This window comes from Globicephala melas, chromosome 10 (assembly GCF_963455315.2).
Source record: "Globicephala melas chromosome 10, mGloMel1.2, whole genome shotgun sequence".
Taxonomy (NCBI): domain Eukaryota; kingdom Metazoa; phylum Chordata; class Mammalia; order Artiodactyla; family Delphinidae; genus Globicephala; species Globicephala melas.
In genome coordinates this window covers 96,955,921-96,973,872 of record NC_083323.1, presented here as the reverse complement: position 1 = coordinate 96,973,872, position 17,952 = coordinate 96,955,921, and the positions used below count along the sequence as shown (strand labels likewise).

The 17,952-nt window shown below is 54.3% G+C and overlaps 1 protein-coding gene across 1 annotated transcript in view; it reads right to left on the bottom strand.

The window, feature by feature from the left end:
- The window catches only part of ANO2 (anoctamin 2), a 318,066-nt gene extending 300,554 nt beyond the window's left edge, over positions 1-17,512 (bottom strand). The window contains exons 1-2 of the mRNA XM_060305839.1: positions 17,492-17,512; positions 16,664-16,990 (exon numbers count right to left, since the gene is read on the bottom strand). Coding sequence (XP_060161822.1) covers positions 16,664-16,990; positions 17,492-17,512 — 348 coding nt within the window. The remainder of the gene's footprint in view (positions 1-16,663; positions 16,991-17,491) is intronic.
- Positions 17,513-17,952: the final 440 nt, after the last annotated feature.

Below are 17,952 nucleotides of genomic sequence, written 5' to 3'. Positions count from 1 at the left end.
AACCTGTGGCCCCTGCCATCCTGGCCCGGCCCCCTCCCCGGACAGGAAATGAGCCCAACTCCTTCATCTGGGGCTCGTTGCTTCCTCCGCTGAGTATTAGAACTGGTTATGGCTGTCTGGACAGAGCCGAGGTCCAGAGGGCAGGAAGGCGTCTCCTTGTTCTCGGCCCAGGGGACAGGAGCAGGCCCGACAGCTGGGACGGGCTTGGTCTCCGTCGCCCCGCTGCTGGCTGGGCCTGATGGCTTTCTGTGCTCATCAATTCAGATGCTCTCCTGGGGAGTCCTTGACTTCACACTGGGTGGGGCCCCTGTCAGCAGGGGAACCAGCTGTCCCCGCCCCACTCCCTTCAGGGTCTGCTTTCTGAAGGCTGAAAACCCGAGTTTCTACGCCCAGCGAGCCAGCAGCAGCGGCTACAAAAGGGACCTAGAGATGTTAGCAAAGCCGGGCAGGAAGTAACAAGGAGTAGATTCAACCTGGAAAAATGTGGCCGTTGCCTCTGGGGCTAAATCATCACAAACACAAATACTCAGGTGGGAGGGAGCCGCCTGGAACAGGAAGCGGCCAGACGGCATTTGGAGCGGAGCTTGCAATGTGATCTAGTGACAAAGAAACCGCTGGGGGATTCCCAGGCTGGATGCGTGGAGGTGCTACCCCAACAAGAACAAGGAAGGAACAGGGGCGGGGCCGGCAGCTGTTCTCTGCCTCCCTGGAGGCCAGGACTAAGTGGACCACAGGGTGGAGATGGCAGCAAGGGAGGGTCAAGTCAGACTCTAGAAAGAACCTTGTCGCTACGAAGCGTAGGGAGAGATTATCCGAGGTGATGGGGAAATCCCCAGGAAGATACTTGAAGCACCGGGACGTAGGAAGCCCGTCCCAGAGGCAGAGGCATGGCCTAGACGACCTTCAGACACCCCATGCAGCCCAGCAAGGTACACCTGATTCTGCAGGAAACAGGGAGCTGACCTGCCCGTAGATGCCCCAGGAGACAGATGGAGGAGCCCAAACCAACTGAAAATACTGAAATCTGAGGGCTGGGGAAAGCCACATGACCCGTCTCGAGTCTGAGACGGAGCTCCAATCGGCAGCCGGCCAGACTCGCCGCTCCTCGGGCTTGCAGGGAGGGTACTTCCCAAGCTTCCCGCTGGCTCCATCACCCAGGACGCGGGAGTTTCCAAACGAGGCTCCCGGGACAAATCCCCGTGTACTCTAGGCCCAGCGGGTCAATCAAACGCGCACCACTGACCTGTTCGTTCATCGACCTATGGCTGCTCTGAGGCACTCAGGTTAGACCCCAAGAACAAACTCCCCCCTGAGTTCTGAGATCCTGTGCAAGCAAGGAAAAGAGGCGATTTCCCTTCTCCTTCCCTCTGGGAGGTTCACGGGCTTCTAGACGGGGCTTCGAGAGCTGTGTGGCGCGTCTTATTTCTCACTAAAGCACCGTGCGAAAGGTACAAGTGTGCATCACGTCCATCAAACTTGAGGTTTGGAAGTTTGGGTTCAGAGAGCGGATAAATGAGGCTGAGTATCCACTTTAAAAAGGGACTCTCTGCAACAAGCTACATTCATATACTTAAACTTCAATGAGAATTTTATAAACAGGTTCAGCGTAGCAGGCGAGACTGCTAACTCAGACCAGGGCACACAGATGGATGACCTATCCGTACAAAGGTCCCTATGATTCCAGGTGGGTCTTCCTGGGAACCAGTCAGCCTCCTGGTGAGGTATCTGATACCAGGTTTTAGCCCTTGGGCAAACTTTCCAGAGACTTCAGAAAGAAGAAAAGAAAAAAACGTGTTGAAGGAGGCTCTCCAGGGCATCTAGACAACCAGCAGGTGTTAGAGCCTGACATGGGTCTGTGAAGCCAGGCCAGGAGAGGAATGGGAATAATCAGGATGGGAGAGTCCAGCTCATTTACAGACAGGTCAGCCTGGAGAACAGAAAACAACAGAAGTTGTTTAGGGATCTTTGGGCCTGAGAGGAACGAACTAGAACGGCAGCTATGCTGAGCTTCTGACATGGGCCAGGCACTGCCCTAGACACTCTGAGGAATGGCCCCTCATTTAATCATCTGTTTCCTTCACAACTATCATGTACCCCTGATGGGCCACTTGTCTTCAAAACAACTCAAAGAGATCAGGTGAGAAAACCAAAGTGGCAGGTGACATCATACAATCTGCCCAAGTTTAGGCATCGCTTAGTGGCTGAGCTGGGATTCCAACCTCACTTTACACCAGAACTTTCTCCTTCAGGAAACCTTCCAGCCCTGCCCCTCCTGGTGCCAGTCATTGGAACAAGTCAGCTAAGCTGCGTGCAGACACATATACGCAGGGTCTGTGCGTGTCATGTGCCATTACCCGAACCACTGGAAGCAGGGAGAGCCAGTCAACCACAGCCCTTCTGTCCTGGACAGAAGGACACTCTGTGTCTGGGGGAGGAAGATCCCAGCATCTCTGTCTTGTTCCGCTTGGCCAAGCGGAACAAGACGGAGAATTCTCTTCCGTTTCCTGAGCATCCAAACAGCAGGAGGGAACAACCCAGAATGCAAGAGGCCGTGAGCAGATTAGCCACTCGCCACCACACGTGCCCATACGTGGAATAACCTGCACGTTTACAGGGGTCGCCCTGCATGACCCTGAGAAACCGTCTGCCTGCTGTGCCCTTCGCTAAACACTGACCACCCCCACCAAGGGTGCTGACACCTTCCTCCTCGTCACCCCACACCAGCACGGGCCTCTGCACACGAGGGGCTCTCCATCCCAATGCGGCCAGGACGCGCGGGTGTTAAGCTCTGACATAAGCGGCTTCTGAAGGTGGGGGCAAAGGAAGGCAGGAGGCCCGTCTGGGGCCGTGGTCCTTGATAAAGGAAAGGGTCACTCCGGTGTGACTCCCAGAGCCCTGCTCCATCCGCCGGTGCCCAGTCACCTACAGATTTGATCCCTACTAAAGACGCAGCTGCTGCGAAGTCCGGCTGTCCTGAGGGGTCTGAATGAAAGACCTGAGAGTGGATATAAAGCGGGGAGAGAGATGGGAGAACCAGCTGGGAGAAGCCACAGAAGAGAGAGGCCGGGCACCCGAGACAAACGGGTCCCGCCATCAGCCCTCCTCATGCCCACAGGCAGGAAAGGGCAGAACACATACGTAGGAGTCCTCCCAGCCCCGCTCCCAGGGGGCTGACATTCCACGCTGGCTCACTGTCCAAAGTGGCTCCGGACACCAGGCTACCCCACGCTCTCTCCAGTTCCTGCAGTGTCAGTGCCCAGCCTCGCCCTCCTGGGAACCCCTGCTGCCTCTCACCCTGTTTGCTGGTCCAGATCTACCCAGCTGTCTCAGAGGCAGCCCCGGGCAGACTGATTCCTGCCACAAACACAGTCCATGGGTAATTAAGAGGTATCTGCAGGGATCCAGCTGTCCCCCCATCCCATGGCCGCCCTCCTCGGCGGATAAGAGGGGCGAAGGAGGGGGCAGAACGGGGACCAAGTTCAGAGGCTCCCGGCTCCTCTCCTGAATGTGCTTTGGTGGCCGACAATCCCAGTAGTGAGAACGAGGACGCCCCCTTGCCCACACCAGGCTCAGATGGCAGAAGCGTTACCCCCAGAGGTGGGACACTGCAGTTACTGAGACTCAGCTGCAGGGTCTCAATCCCTCACTGGCACTACAGCTCTTTGACCTTGACCAAGTAAACTCAGTTTTCTTATCTGAAAAATAAAGGCAGTAATAGTAAATCTTTTATAGGGTTTTTACAGAGATTCAATGAGTTGCTCTATGTACCGAGCACAGTAAAAGTATTTGTTGTCATGACTGATATCTTCAAAAGCAGCATGAAGATGCTCAAGGAGGGAAGTGTCCAGATCCCTGCGGCCCCCGTGGCAGCAGGGAGAGAACAGGTCTTCCTGGCAGCACCAAGAAGGAGACTTCTGGTCACTGGATGAAGGCAAGGTCCCAGGGCCAGAGAGGCCTTGGGGACACAGCCCTGGTCACGCAGACAGCTCCTGACATACAATCCGTATGAAATTGTGTCTCTGTCTGTTTCTGAAAGATTTCGTGATCACATGGAGACAAGCCTGGCCTAAACGCAGACATCAACAAGTCCACAGCAATGGTAATCATCCTGGGCCGTGGAATTTGCCCCAAGGGCAGAGCTGGAAGGTGCTGAGAGAAAGAAGAAAGGAGAGAACTGGAGAGGGAGGGAAGAAAGCTAGGGAAAACTGCTAACAACCCCCAGGGCTCAACCTCTTCCCCAGGAGGGTCGCCAATCCTCTCAACGCTGGACCCGAGGGCAGCCTGAAAGGGCTCAGGTTTACCCCAGCGGTGCCCGCCCTGTGTGTCTGTCTGTCTGTCTGTCTCCCCTGCCGACCCTTCCTCCCACCCCCTCCTCTTGCTTTTGTTCCCCTCCGCCCTCCCCTCAGCACTGGGGCGGGGGGAGCTCCGAAGGCTGTGGCATCTTCTTCCCTGGCTGGGGAAGCTGCTGCAGAAGAAGCTGGAAGGTGGAGAGGGGGTGAGGGGGGAAGGAAATGCGGGCAGGGATCCAGGCTGCTGAGAGTGGGAGCAGGGCTCAGGGAAAGAGCGCGGGGTCTCTCTTCTTGGGAAAGCCTTCCCTGCCAACTCCAGCTCTTGGGGACGGTCCCCTCCCCTGAACAACTCCACCGTGTACTGTCTTTGCTACACATTATGCTTTGAGTCAATTCAACACACTTGAGTATCTACTATGCGTCAGACACTGTACAAACAAAAGAGGAATAAAACACAGTCTCTGCTCGCAAAGTCTTCAATCTATCTGGGGATAAGTGAAGCTCCTGAGGGCATAAAACTAAGTGCTTTGGTAATTCTGCCCAAGAACAAGGAGCATTAGATTAAGGACACACACAAAAGAGCATCAGATAACATTTTTTTTTTTTTTTGCAGTACGCGGGCCTCTCACTGCCGTGGCCTCTCCCGTTGCGGAGCACAGGCTCCGGACGCGCAGGCTCAGCGGCCACGGCTCACGGGCCCAGCCGCTCCGCGGCATGTGGGATCTTCCCGGACCGGGGCACGAACCCGTGTCCCCTGCATCGGCAGGCGGATCCTCAACCAGTGCGCCACCGGGGAAGCCCCAGATAACATTTTCAAATGGTGAGAAAGTCCCTTTTCAATTATCTGCAAAGATAAAGTCTCCATTTGATGTCAGTACATCTTTAAGCTCTCTGACGCTACCTAAGCTTCCTTCTTTCTTTTAACCTTTTCTCCTGCTTCTGTAATTGAGGTATAACTGACATAGAGCATCATGTTAGTTTTAAGTGCACGACGTCATAAGCCGCCTTCTCCACAGAGATGAGCCTCTGCTCCCCAGCCTCGGACCTTCTGCAGCCAACTGCGTCCAGCTGGAAGCCAGTGATGTTATTGTGTTTCTGCTGTGGTTTATTTTTGTAGCTATTTTCTATTTATTGGTGTGTTGGTTTTCCATTGATAATAATGATACAGTATTTCTTTTTAAAATAAATTTAGGTTTAAAAAGTGAACAACTTAGCAAAAACATTCAGCAAGTAACAGCGTAAACAGTAAATAACTATTTACTATTTATCAGGAAACAGGTAAGCAGGGGTATTCAAGATCATGATCACAGCACTAAAATGACTGAAATTGTGAGACCCTTTGGCCAGAGGAACCCAGCAAAGAAGGAATCAGCGTCTAAGCCTTCGTGATTACATCTCTTCCCCCAACCAGACATCAAACACCCCGCACCTCCTCCCTTTGGGGAGGCCTAATCCACACACTGGCATGTTCATTCACTCAGAAAATGGAAAGGAAATTCAACCCAGCTCACAGGAAGGGCACAAATCGTGGAAAATTAAAGCAAAATGTGGCAGGTGGGAGAGCCAACTTGGGCCCGTGGCAAAGAGGAAAACCCGATGCAAGAAGCCAGCCCACACCATTCCTACCAAGGCCTGGGGAAGCGATGGCCCTTCCTTCTAGGACATTCTGCAGCCTGTGAAGGGGCTGCTCCAGGGCTCAGATGAGAAGATTGGCCCAGCGTGGCTAAGAAACGTGCAAAAGGCCACGCCCGCGACCCCTGCTTGCCACCCTCTGCGCGCCAGACTTCCTCCCTCTACCTTCTGCCGCCAGAAGTCCAGGTGACAGCAGGAGATAACTCCCGCCCAGAGCCACTGGTCTTCTAAATGTTCTGCCAGCACAGCCCTGCTCCCAGGCCCTGGCCCAAGTCGGTCTGAATGCATCGCCTCCAGCTGCACCCGGAGCGCAGGACACAGCAACGCACACGGCGCCGCCACCTGTGGATGGGCAGCGAGGGCAGGGTTCCAGCAGCAAACCCCCCAGGCCGGGGTCCCGGGCTTCAGCGCCGAAGCCTTTGGTGGTTCCCCAGTCTGCACTTGACAAAGAAAACACGACCCGTCAGCACACCCTCCAAATCCCACTCCTCTGATTTCCCAATCCTGAAAAGGTGCTAAACCCCGCAGGCGCTCTCCCAGGCCTGGGAAACCTCGACCCTCCAAGGGATGAGTTAAGTCCCCGGGCCTGGAGGAGCTCAGAGAGGAGGGGCAGCCATCCACAGGCAGCTATCTCCCGCCTCTCAACACCTGACGGCGAGCCATCCCCCAGTGGAAACACGACGAGACAGTGACAAGAATGCCGGCGGTCACCTAGCCCAGGCCCACGGCCCGGCCCCACGACTGCGGAGCTGGACAGAGAGTCGGGCTGCTGGCTGTCATGGGTGGGAGACAGCAGAGGGACTCCCAACCCAGCGATGCCCGAGGGGCAGCGATCTCACGCTGGAAGATGTGGGGACGGACCCAGAGTCCCCCAGGAGCCCCACGCAGTACACGTCCATGTCCACGAACCTTTCAGGGGCGATTCACGCACTCTGGCCTCAGCCAACCTCCTGGGTGAGGAGGAGGGACGAGGGCGAGAGCAGGCGGGGTTTCCACCGTGCACGTCTGCTTCAGAAGACAGTGACATGGCCGGCTAACGGCTGACAATCCTGCCAGCTCTCCTTCCTCTTGCTCCCGCTCTCCCCTCGGCCTATCCTCCCTGAAGTCCCGATGCACAGAACGGGGGAGGCAGGGAGCACAATGGGGGCCCCTGTCGCTTTTGCTTGTGGCCTGGATGTAAACAGGCGCATTATCTCCCCGGGGCAAAGGCCACGGCCCTACTCAGACTCACCATCCACTCACCCCTTGCTCATCCAGAAAAGTCGGGCTTCTCAGCAGAGCACACAGCGAGGAGCTGTCTGTTCCCGACGCCAGGGCAGGCCGGGCCGACACGCCCAGGTCACAGCGTTCCTTGCAGAACCCTTCACGAAAGTCCTTAAAACACCAACATGCTTAATTCCAACATTCAAACTAGGAACAATTTTAGTGGAAGAACTCATAGGATAGGCAACAGAAAATCACCACCAAAATCAAATGCAAAATTAAACCTGATGGGCCAACTCTAAGCTTCCCCATTAATATTCTTCTCCTTCTCACCCACTTCCTCTGCCCTCACCAAGTACACACTGGCAGCCAGGTGCTAACAGCTCCCGAAGGCTGAAGGGAAAGACATGTAAGAACAATTTTAAATTGAGAAAATTGACTTTATCGGCGCAGTTTTTGAGAACGCTGAGAAAACAGTCTGCAGTGAAGAGAGGGGGACACGTCAGGCTGGTGGCCCAGAACATCCTCACCATCGATCAAGCACCGGATATAACCGATGGCGTCTCCAGACCTCAAAGACGCCAAGAAAGACCTCACCGCGTACAACACCCAGGTCAGCTAAGCCTTCCCAACCTGCACCCTCCTCCCCAGCGTCCCAGCCTGCAGAGGGCGAATCTCCCCTGGAGCGCTGATAAAAGCAGCAGACACAGCACACTCAGGTCTGCTGGGCCCCAAGCATCTGGGGGCAGGAGAGGGAAGGTGATTCAGTCTAGAGCTTCAAGGCAGGAGAGGAACTTCTCCCGGTCACCCAGGCCACGGGCCACTCTCCCAGCACTCTTCCCACCTCTGTAAGTGCACTTTTAGACCTGACCGTGTGGCTCTCCGTGGTCACGTCTGCTTCGCCCGGCAGACTAGAGGCCTCAGCCCCACCTCGGAGGTGAACGTCTGCTAAAGGGAGAGGCAGGAGAGAGGAGGCCAGAGACGGAGCCCGGCGGGCCTTCTCGGGCAGCTGCCTCCCTTTGGGGCATCTTTACAGCTGAAGTGACTCGCCAAGCGGTCCCCGGCTGACAAAGACCTTGAATTTATCAAACGACCAGTGGAGAAAGGCCTTCTTTCTCCACGTTTGTCTCAGAGACCGACATATTTAGCCCTGCCGTGAAGAGGGACAATTAGCAGGATAGAGACCAGCTGTCCCCTGACCCTCTCTTCACCAGATACAGAGACTGACGTAAATGAGAGAAGCAGGAGTGACACACAAAATACTGAACCCCCAGCAGAGCGCAGTGTTAAGTCAGAACACGCACCAGCCACGGACCCCGACAGTCCTGCGAGGAGGCCCAGACACCAGGCTGCTGCCAGCAAGATGGACCTAACAGAAGGAGGTCGTCTCCCGCGTGACTCATTCGTCTGCACAGACTCTCTGCCATCAGGATCTCATCTGCCGAAGACGGAACCAGCAGCGTGAGCTTGTACAAGTCACATCCTCTCGACTTCGGTTCCCACTCTCTTCCGGAACTGAGAGAAATTCCAAGCCCCCCCAGCTCACGTCTCACGTGACCCCATTTCCGGGTGCCTCACAGATCGCCCCTGGTAACAGAAAACCAGCAGAACACAAGCAGGCCAAGGGGTGCCCAGGCCAGAAGCCTTCAGCACGTCAACCGCGGATGCCCGGCCCTCTGCTACCACAGGGGGGAATGGGATAATCAAAGCCCAGAACCTCCTTCCAGCCGCTTCTGAGGAATCCTAGGACTGCTAGAAGCTCACTGATCGATGAAAGGCACCCGGACGTAAAGGCCTTGAGAAAGAGCCAGCCCCCAGCGCCTTCTAGCTCTGTTCAAACCCTTGGCCCGCTTTTCACCGGAGCCATTTCTTTGATAACCTGGGCAGCGTCTGTCTGCATGGCAGGGGGGCCATGTAAGCCAACCACCACCCTGCAGAGTCGCTGTAAGAAGGGAGGCGGTACAGGAGGGAGGAGACCCGGTTTCCAGGCACAGCCCTGTTCCCCAGCAGCCTGGCAAGGGACCTCTGTTCCTACATCAAGGGGACGAGAGATGGCCCAACCATCCCAGTGAGGGTACCACGAGCATAAAATAAGAGTAATGAATGTTAATTTTTTTTTCTTTTTTATAACTGAAGATTAGTTAATTTACAATGCTGTTTTAGTTTCAAGTGTACAGCACAGTGATTCAGTTATACATACAGATATATTCTTTTTCAGATTCTTTTCCATTATAGGTTATCACAAGATATTGAGTATAGTTCCCTGTGCTCTACAGTAGGTCTCTGTTGTTTACCCATTTTATACATAGTACTATGTATATGTTAATCCCGAACTCATTTACCTCCCCCTCCATCCCCTTTGGTAACCATGAGTTTGTTTTCTGTGTCTGGGAGTCTGTGTCTGTTTTGTAAACAGGCTCGCCTGTGTCATGTTTTAGATTTGCACATATAAGTGATGTCACATATTCGTCTTTCTCTGTCTTTCTTACTTCGCTTAGTATGAGAATCTCTAGGTCAACCCATGTCACTGCAAATGGCATTATTTCATTCTTTTTTACGGTTCAGTAGTATTCCACTGTATATATGTACCACACCTTCTTTATCCGTTCATTTGTCGATGGACGTTTAGGTTGCTTCCATACCTTGGCTACTGTAAATAGTGCTGCTGTGAACAACGGGGTGCGTGTATCTTTTCGAATTATAGTTTTCTCTGGATATATGCCCGTGAGTGGGATTCCCAGATCATACTGTAGTTCTGGTTTTAGTTTTTTAAGGCACCTCCATGCTGTCCATGAATGTTAATTTTTTAATTACAAACTCTGAAAATGGAAATTGATATTCACCCAGGTTTGGGGGACTTGACTTGCCCTCCTTGCTTCTCTCTGAATCCCCACCCCCAGGCTGCCTGGAGGCCTCTCCTGGGAGACCAGGTCCACCCAGCTCTGCTCTGCTCTGCTCAGCTGTGCGGTCCCGAGGGCAGGGGCTGCTGCAGCTGTCTTTGTTGTGTTCTCTGAAGTTCTCTTGGGGCAGGAAAGAGGCAGGTGAGACGCCCTGGGCTCCAGCACACGGCTTCAGAGTGGGGCAAGAGAGACAGGAACACATCCAAAGCCAGGGGGAAATCATCGTGTTTCCCCCAGTCATTAGTGCAAGTCAACAGCTGCGGGACTGCCACGCACACCCATGAGAGCGCAGCAGCATCGCCAGGAAACAGGATGGACTGGGGCGTGATTAAATGCCACATTCCCTGCACTCCCTATAGCCTTCCTTAAGAATGCAAACCCCTATCCCATTCCTGAGGAGGAAACAGACTAATCTTATGGTGGTGTCAACAGGGGTGTGGGAACCCCCAGCCCATAGAAATACACCACTCCCCTCACTCCAGCGCCCAACAGCCTGCTTGCGGCCTGAGGAAGAGCGAGGGACAGGAAGACCTCCAGGGGACACTGTCACCCTAGAAAAGCAAGCAGCACGGCTTTCCTAAGGGTTAGGGAATCTCCTACATCCTAGTTTTCCCAGCAAAGGAAGATTATACACGTAAGAGAGAAGACAGTGCAGGTCTGAGTGTCTGTAATCTGCAGGGCTGCAAACTGATACCATAAAAGGAGAAATGGTCACCCGGGCTGGCCTGGTCCTTCGGGGAGGCCACCGCAGCCTTCAGGACAGCAAAAGGCCCAGACTGGTGGTGGTCACTGCTCTGCGCCCACCCTGTGCCCCTGTAACGGAGGACAAAGCAAAGGTGCCCCTAAAGCAGTCCCCTTTTCTAGATCAATATCTCCAGGCCCCTGCAGAGAACCTCTGTGAATTCTGGGTAAGGAAAAACAGGAAACTGCTATCAAGGGCTTGTCACTTCTCCCTGGGATGGCAAAGCCCCCAGAAGGTCTCAGCTGAAGTTGAAATCCCAGCTGGATCACTCGGCAGATGTCACTGTGGCTGAGTCGCTAGCCTCTCCCAGCCTGTCTCCTCCTCTCCTCGAAAAGATGGGACTCACACCCGCCTTGCAGGATATTCACGGAGACTCAAAGAGGATGCACAGGTGGAAGCGAGATCCCACGTTATGCGACGTACAGAAGGCACTCAGGAGAGACAGTTTCCTCCCTTAAAGCCACAGACCGGGGCTTCCCTGATCGCGCAGTGGTTGAGAGTCCACCTGCCGATGCAGGGGACGCGGGTTCGTGCCCCGGTCCGGGAAGATCCCACATGCCACGGAGCGGCTGGGCCCGTGAGCCATGGCCACTTAGCCTGTGCGTCCAGAGCCTGTGCTCCGCAACGGGAGAGGCCACAGCAATGAGAGGCCCACGTACCACAAAAAAAAAAAAAAAAAAAGCCACAGACCGAATCACACTCTAAAGACAGAGCAAATTCCCAAAGCTGCCCTACCACTGTCCAAGGGCCTAGGAGGACGGAGGTGCCCATCAGCTGTTTAATCCGATGTATAAAAACTCTTCCCTGAAAAGGGGTGATGACAAAGGTCAAGAAACAGTGGCCTCTGGTCTGAGGAGAGTGAGGCAGCGTTTGATTTTCCCAGCCCGCCAGCTTCCCCCCAAATGAGCCCCACAGGGAGGTCACAATGTCCCACACCTCACAGGTCCCCTAGACGACTCCTTTTGAGCCAGCACAGTAATTTGGGTTGACGTGTCAGGCGTCAGGGCTACAGGGTGCGGAGTCAGGTGTCAGAGTCATCCTTTGCCTTGACGGGAGGAGGGTCTCCTCGCCGCAGAGAGAGAGGAGTTTGGTCATTCCTGGGTTGCCAGCCGACACCAGGCCAGAGAGGAGAGTTCCGCCTCCTGAATGAAGCTGTCGGCTTCCAGGACGTGCCAGCTGGCACTGTGCCCCTTCTACACCTGACTGCCCAAAGCAGCCCACGGAGCTGCCGGAGATGCAGGGCCATGTGCTGATTAGAGGCAGCTCCTGCTATGCGTCCTCTGGTGCCCTAATCCCAGGAGGCCAGCGCCGAGCAGGGGCCGCCTGGTCTCCCTGTCGATGCCCTCCCTCCACTCCCAGTTGGGAACGTCGCCTGCTCACAGAGATGAAGTTTGGGGCCACGCCTGCTGGAGTTTCCGGGCCTGCAGGCTGGGAGAAGGTCTTTACCGCCAAGCCCACAAGCAGGACCTCCAGGCCCACCAAGTGCATCGCATGCTCCAGGCTCTGGATTCCCCCCGGTACCACCTGAGTCTCTGCCGCTGTCCCTCGGGCTCAGTCTCACTCAGGGTAGGAGGTCTGGGAGCGCTCGGGAGGCGGTGAGTCACAGGAGGCCGTGTTCATCCCACCCATTCTACAGCCTGTCTGGAGGCTCGAGTCTGGGTGAGTCCCTCAACTGCTTGCACTAGCCTCCCATTCAGCAGCGGTGCTCAACTCCAAACAGGGGGCCCTCATTTATCCGAACTGGCAGTGAGGATGCAGGGGTCTCTGTCATCCACAGGCACCTCCAGTGAGGTCTCTATGTTTTTAATTTTTTTTTTGGCCATGCCACATGGCATACGGGATCTTACTTCCCCGACCAGGGATCAAACCCTTGCCCCCTGCAGTGGAAGCGCAGAGTCTTAACCACTGGGCCGCCAGGGAAGTCCCTCCAGCGAGGTCTTTAGATGAAATTCTAATCAAATGACCAAACGTAAGAAAACAGAGCCAACTGTGGTTTAGTCGACCAATAAATACTGAATAGTCTTTAAAATATGAACATGGACCTTGTCGATACATGGCAATACGTACACAAAACGTGAAACACCAAACGCAAAGTACACGTCAGTTCTCCTCCTGTCTAAAGCACGGCCAGGTACCCACTAGGGTTGAAATGAACTCCACGATACTCAATCAAGTAGAGTTTGGTGGCCGCAAAGTTCTTTCAGTCTGTAAGGTTAAGTGGATATTCTCCATGGGTGTCTGATAGAAACCCCGCTTCCTCTCCATTTGTCTTCAAAGTGAAACTAGAGCCTAAGAGGCGGTCCAGCCCGGAAGAGCGGAGACAGCCGCGCAGGTGGGGCCACCGCACGCGCTCTCCGAACGGCCACCAGGGGAAGCCGAGCAATGTCCCCGCCCCCGTGAGGGGCCAGTTCCAGGCTGCTGCTCATGGCCAGAGGCGGAGCATCCTGACGCACAGAAGAACGGTTCAGACCCCCACAGGCCCCAAGAAAGCTGTTCAGATCCTCACGGTCTCCAGCTCTCAGGGTTTAGCACCAACATGGCATGGGGGCTGGTGGGGGAGAGATGGAGCAGACGATGGCACGCTGCCCTGAAGGAGGTGACAATTCATTCGCAACCTTGTTGGGTGGCAACGGGGTGCTCTTATCATTCGGGGAGCGACTAGGTAAACAAGCGCTCATCGGTTAGAAAAAAGGGATTAGGTGCACGTGCACTACATGAATGGTCTGAAAAATATAGTGCTGGGGGGAAAAGAAAGAAGCAGAATGGGTTGTAAAACAGAGCTCCTCTATGCAAATCAAAAATGCACACAGTTCCGAGAAACTGTCACCACCGAGAGGAGCCTAAGGAAACATGACACTGAATATAATGTGGGATCTGTGCTGGGATCCTGGAGGAGAAAAAGAGAGAAGGTAAAAACTAAGGAAATCTGAACAGAGGAGGGATTTTCCTTAATGACAGTGTATCAATATCGGCTCATTAATTGTGACAAATGTACCATATTAATAACAGAGGAGACTGGGTGTGGGGGACAGGGGAGCTCTCTGTCCAATTTTTCTGTAAACTTAAAACTGTTCTAAACAATAACGTCTATTTTTTTTTAATGAAAAACAAATTGCATACAGTGAAAATGACACTATGCATTTCCCAGAAACACAAGGCATTGGAATGATTGCCTGTGGAAGGAGCAGGAGTTTAGAGTGAAGGGCAGGGGGTATTTAAAAAAGTCACAAGAAGGACCTTTGCAGAACCTTGATAATAATGCACCATGACTGAGCACTGTAATTAACTCAACTCTGCTTCAGAGGTGCCAAAGCAAATAAGAATAATTAATTTTTAGACGAGAGAAAGAAAAAAAAAAAAACACTGCAAGACAGTAGGTCACGATGGCTACATGAGTGGTGGAGGCCCTGATGACAGAAGGGACTTGGGGAAGGCTGAGTAGCTTGGAAAGGCCCCAAGAAAGAACAGTTAAGTCAGCCTTGAAGCCCGGGGTAGGGGCCAGGAGGGAGGTGCTTTGGGTGGGTACACAACAGGAACAACAGTCCAGGACACACTCCACAGCGCCACCTAACACTAGTCAGTCCTAAGAGCTAGCTCTGGGCCCTCCTAATTCCCAGCCAAAGCCAGGAAAATCCAATAGCAACCAAAATGAAACACACTGGAGGGCAGCAAAGACAGCGGCGATACTAGCAGCAGTAGGAGGAGTTACAAGGACAGTTACATTTGAATTTCAGATTAGCAACAAATAATTTTTTAGTACAAGTATGTCCCCGATATTGCATGGGACACACTTAAGCTAAAAAAATTATTTGCTGTTAATCTGAATTCAAATTTAACTAGGCATCTTGAGTTTTTATTTGCTAAATCTGGGAACTCTCAATAATAACAATGCAGTAACACTCGTCGTTACTATTCTAGATACTTTACTTGGCTGTCTTACTTCAGCTTCACCACAAACCAATGAAGAATGTATTGCTTCTCCCTTTTTACAGACAAGGAAACTGTGATTCAAAAGGATCGCGTCACTTGCCCAAGGTCGTAAGGCTGGCAGATGCCAGGCCTGGGATGTGAACATCTGGACTCAGACATCAGAGTCTCCCAACTCAGCAGCCACACGAGGCTCAGGCCTCCGCTCCCTGAGCCTCCTTGACTCCCTGACACCCAGAGAAGGTGCAGCCTCCCATGGTGGTGACGTCAAGAGCTCCTCGTATGGCCCTCCAAACACGCCGCTACCTAAAGAAACCTTCCCACCAGACCCCAATCAGAGGCACCAGGCAAGCTCTGGGTTTCCAAAAGTCAGAGTCAGCATTCCCACAGCAAGGGTGCCCCGAGTAGCCCTGAAAGAGGACAATGTCCCTACAGTGGTGCAAAGAATAACGAGAGAAGGGGCTCCTGGTTTAAGAGTCTGGGTGAGCAGCACAGGTCCACACAAGGGGTCTGAGCCGGGCCACATAAAAAATGGGTGAATGACCTCTGGGGGTCCCTTCCAGTTTGGGGATGGCATTAATGGGAACAAAACAGGTTCCTGGTGAGAAAGTCACCCCACCCCTCAGCATGACACCCTTTTCAATAATCATAATGAGTACTTAATGAGCATCTACTGCGTACCAGACCTTGTGCTTGATGTTTTCACTGCCCCTCCTAATGAGGGGGCATATAAAACTACAATCCTGCAGGACGTCTATTATTTTGCAAATGAGGAACCTGAGACTCATGGACATCACCTGTTTATTCAACTAACACTGGTTAAGCTCCTACTATGTGCCAGACTCTGTCCTAGGTGCTAGGGATACAGCAGTGAACCAAACAAGACCCCCGCCTTCATGGAGCCAGTAGGGTCACAGATTAAAAATAAACAAATCTACCGTGCTATTTCAGGTGCTAAGTATGACGAAGAAAAGCTCAGCAGAGTCAAGGAACAGAATGATAGGGCTGGGAATACTCTGCCTAAGACGGTCAAGGAAGAGGTCCGGAAGGAGGTAATGTTCGGGCAGAAGTCTGTAGTGAGGGCCTGAGCGTGCACAGGTCTGAAGAAGGGCGCCCAGGGCAGAGGGGGCAACCAGCGCAAAGACCCTGAAGTAACGGTGACCAACACACAACCCAGATGAGGCCCAGGGGCTGGGGCCAGCACGGGAGGGTGGGAGGGGTAGGAGATGAGTTTGGATGGGATGGCGAGGCAGGTCATCTTTAAAGGATCGTATGGTGTGAAGAAATGGATGGAGGAGTGAGTGACAAAATGGATGGATGGACAGACGGACGGACGAATATGTAGATAAATGGATTTCCATAGGCTGGCTACTGATCAGAGGTCGGAATACATACACAAATTGATAAAATATATCTGATGTTCAGTTCCCAAATAACCAACTCCCTGAAGGCCCTAGGCAAGCACATTCCTTTTTTTTTTTTTTTTTTTTTTTTTTGGCTGCGCAGGTTGCAGGATCTTAGTTCCCTGACCAGGGATCAAACTCACGCCCTCAGCAGTGAAAAACGTGGAGTCCTAACCAGTGGACCGCCGGGGAATTCCCACACGTTCCTTAATAATGTAGTTCTTCTATACAGGAATTTTAATCCAAAATTCAACAGGCAAACCAGGTCTTCATTCGAAGGAAACCATTACAAAGGCCAGAGGATGGCGAGCCAGCAAGAAATGTCGTGTCTTCTGTCTCTAACTAAGCCAGCTTCCACAGAGCAGATGGGCACCCCACCGCCAGCACCAGCACCTGGGATCCCAAAACTCTTCCTCAAGTCCTTGAGCAAAAAAATCTGGTTTGCCCACCAGAGAAAAAAAAAAAAAACAACAATGCCAAACGCTAGAACAAAGCCAAGGCTTCCTGCAGGAGCCCAGCCTGCTTAGCCATCCCACCTCGTACCCTCTGCCACCTGCCCGACCTCACCTCCAAGTCCTTCTCCAGCTCCAGCCCGGCCTCCAGCAGGTTGTGCTCAAACTCCTCCCGCTGCTCCTTCCTCTCCTCCTCCAGGGCGTCGAGCGGCCCCGGCTCAATGTCACCGGGAGCCCCCGCGTCGGGGTCCTTGCTCGTCTCGCCATTAGAGACGATCGCCAGCGAGTGGCCAGGGGAGCCGTGGCCGGGGTGCGCCCCGCGTTTCCGGTAGTGATAGACGAGCACGTAGTCGACCTTCCTCTGGTTGTCGTGGAAGTGCAGGCGGCTCAGACGGGGCTCCGAGGACAGCGGCTCGCAGGCCTCCAGATAGCTGTTGATGACCTGGCCGGAGAGAACAGGACACGGGCGGCGAGGTCCAGTGAGGGAGGGGCGAGAGGCGCGGGAGCCTGAACTGACCTTGCGCTCTGCACCCCGGGAAGGGGACTTGGAAGCCAGGCCCTCCCGGCCGCAAGGAAAGGACAGAGGGGCCCCAGTTCATCGGCCACGACGGGCCCGCGGCGCCTCCACCCCATACCGGGTGCAGCCCGGGCCCCGGCCGCCCGCCGCTGCGGCGCCCACGCACACGTGCACGCTCCAGTACCCGGATGCACAGGCGGCGCCAACACCACGCGTCCCACCGCCCGCCTCCCTTGGCGCCTAGAGCCCCACTTCCGCTCCCGCGCATGCGCACAATCCCGCACTCGGCCTCCCAGCGGACGCGCCCGCACACACTGTGCGCACGCGCGTCACCCGAGTACGCTCTGACACGCGGCGCCCAGCACGCACCACGACACCCCCTTCTCCTTCAGATGTGCGGCCCTCCTGCAAACACGCAGTACTCACCGGCAGGTTCTCTGGATCCATTGGAACGCAGGCCGATTTCTAGCCGCCTGGCCCACCCCTGCCCCCACCCCACGCGGATTCACTGTACACTGCCCCTCACAGCCCCACATCCTCCCCTTCCTCCTCTCCAGCCACTGGCGAGGACCCTGCCAGAGCCGGCGGCGGTCCAGTCCCGTCTGCTCCCCAAGGTGGGAGGTTGAGAGAGGAGGAGGAGAAAGCACGAGGCCGAGTGGGGGGAGGGACCTGCCTCCCCCTTTGGGTGTTTCCCTGTTTATTACCGCTTTGATACCCAGCTGCCTCTGCAGCCACCTGAGAGGTCACCTGGGCAACCAGATGAAGCGCCAGGCACAGGAGAGAGCCTCGGAGCCGCCCCAGCAAAGGTCTGGTTCCTCCGACCTGAGGGAGGGGAGCCCGGGAGTCTGCAGACCAATGTGCGGGGCCCCCTGGCCTTTCACACGCCC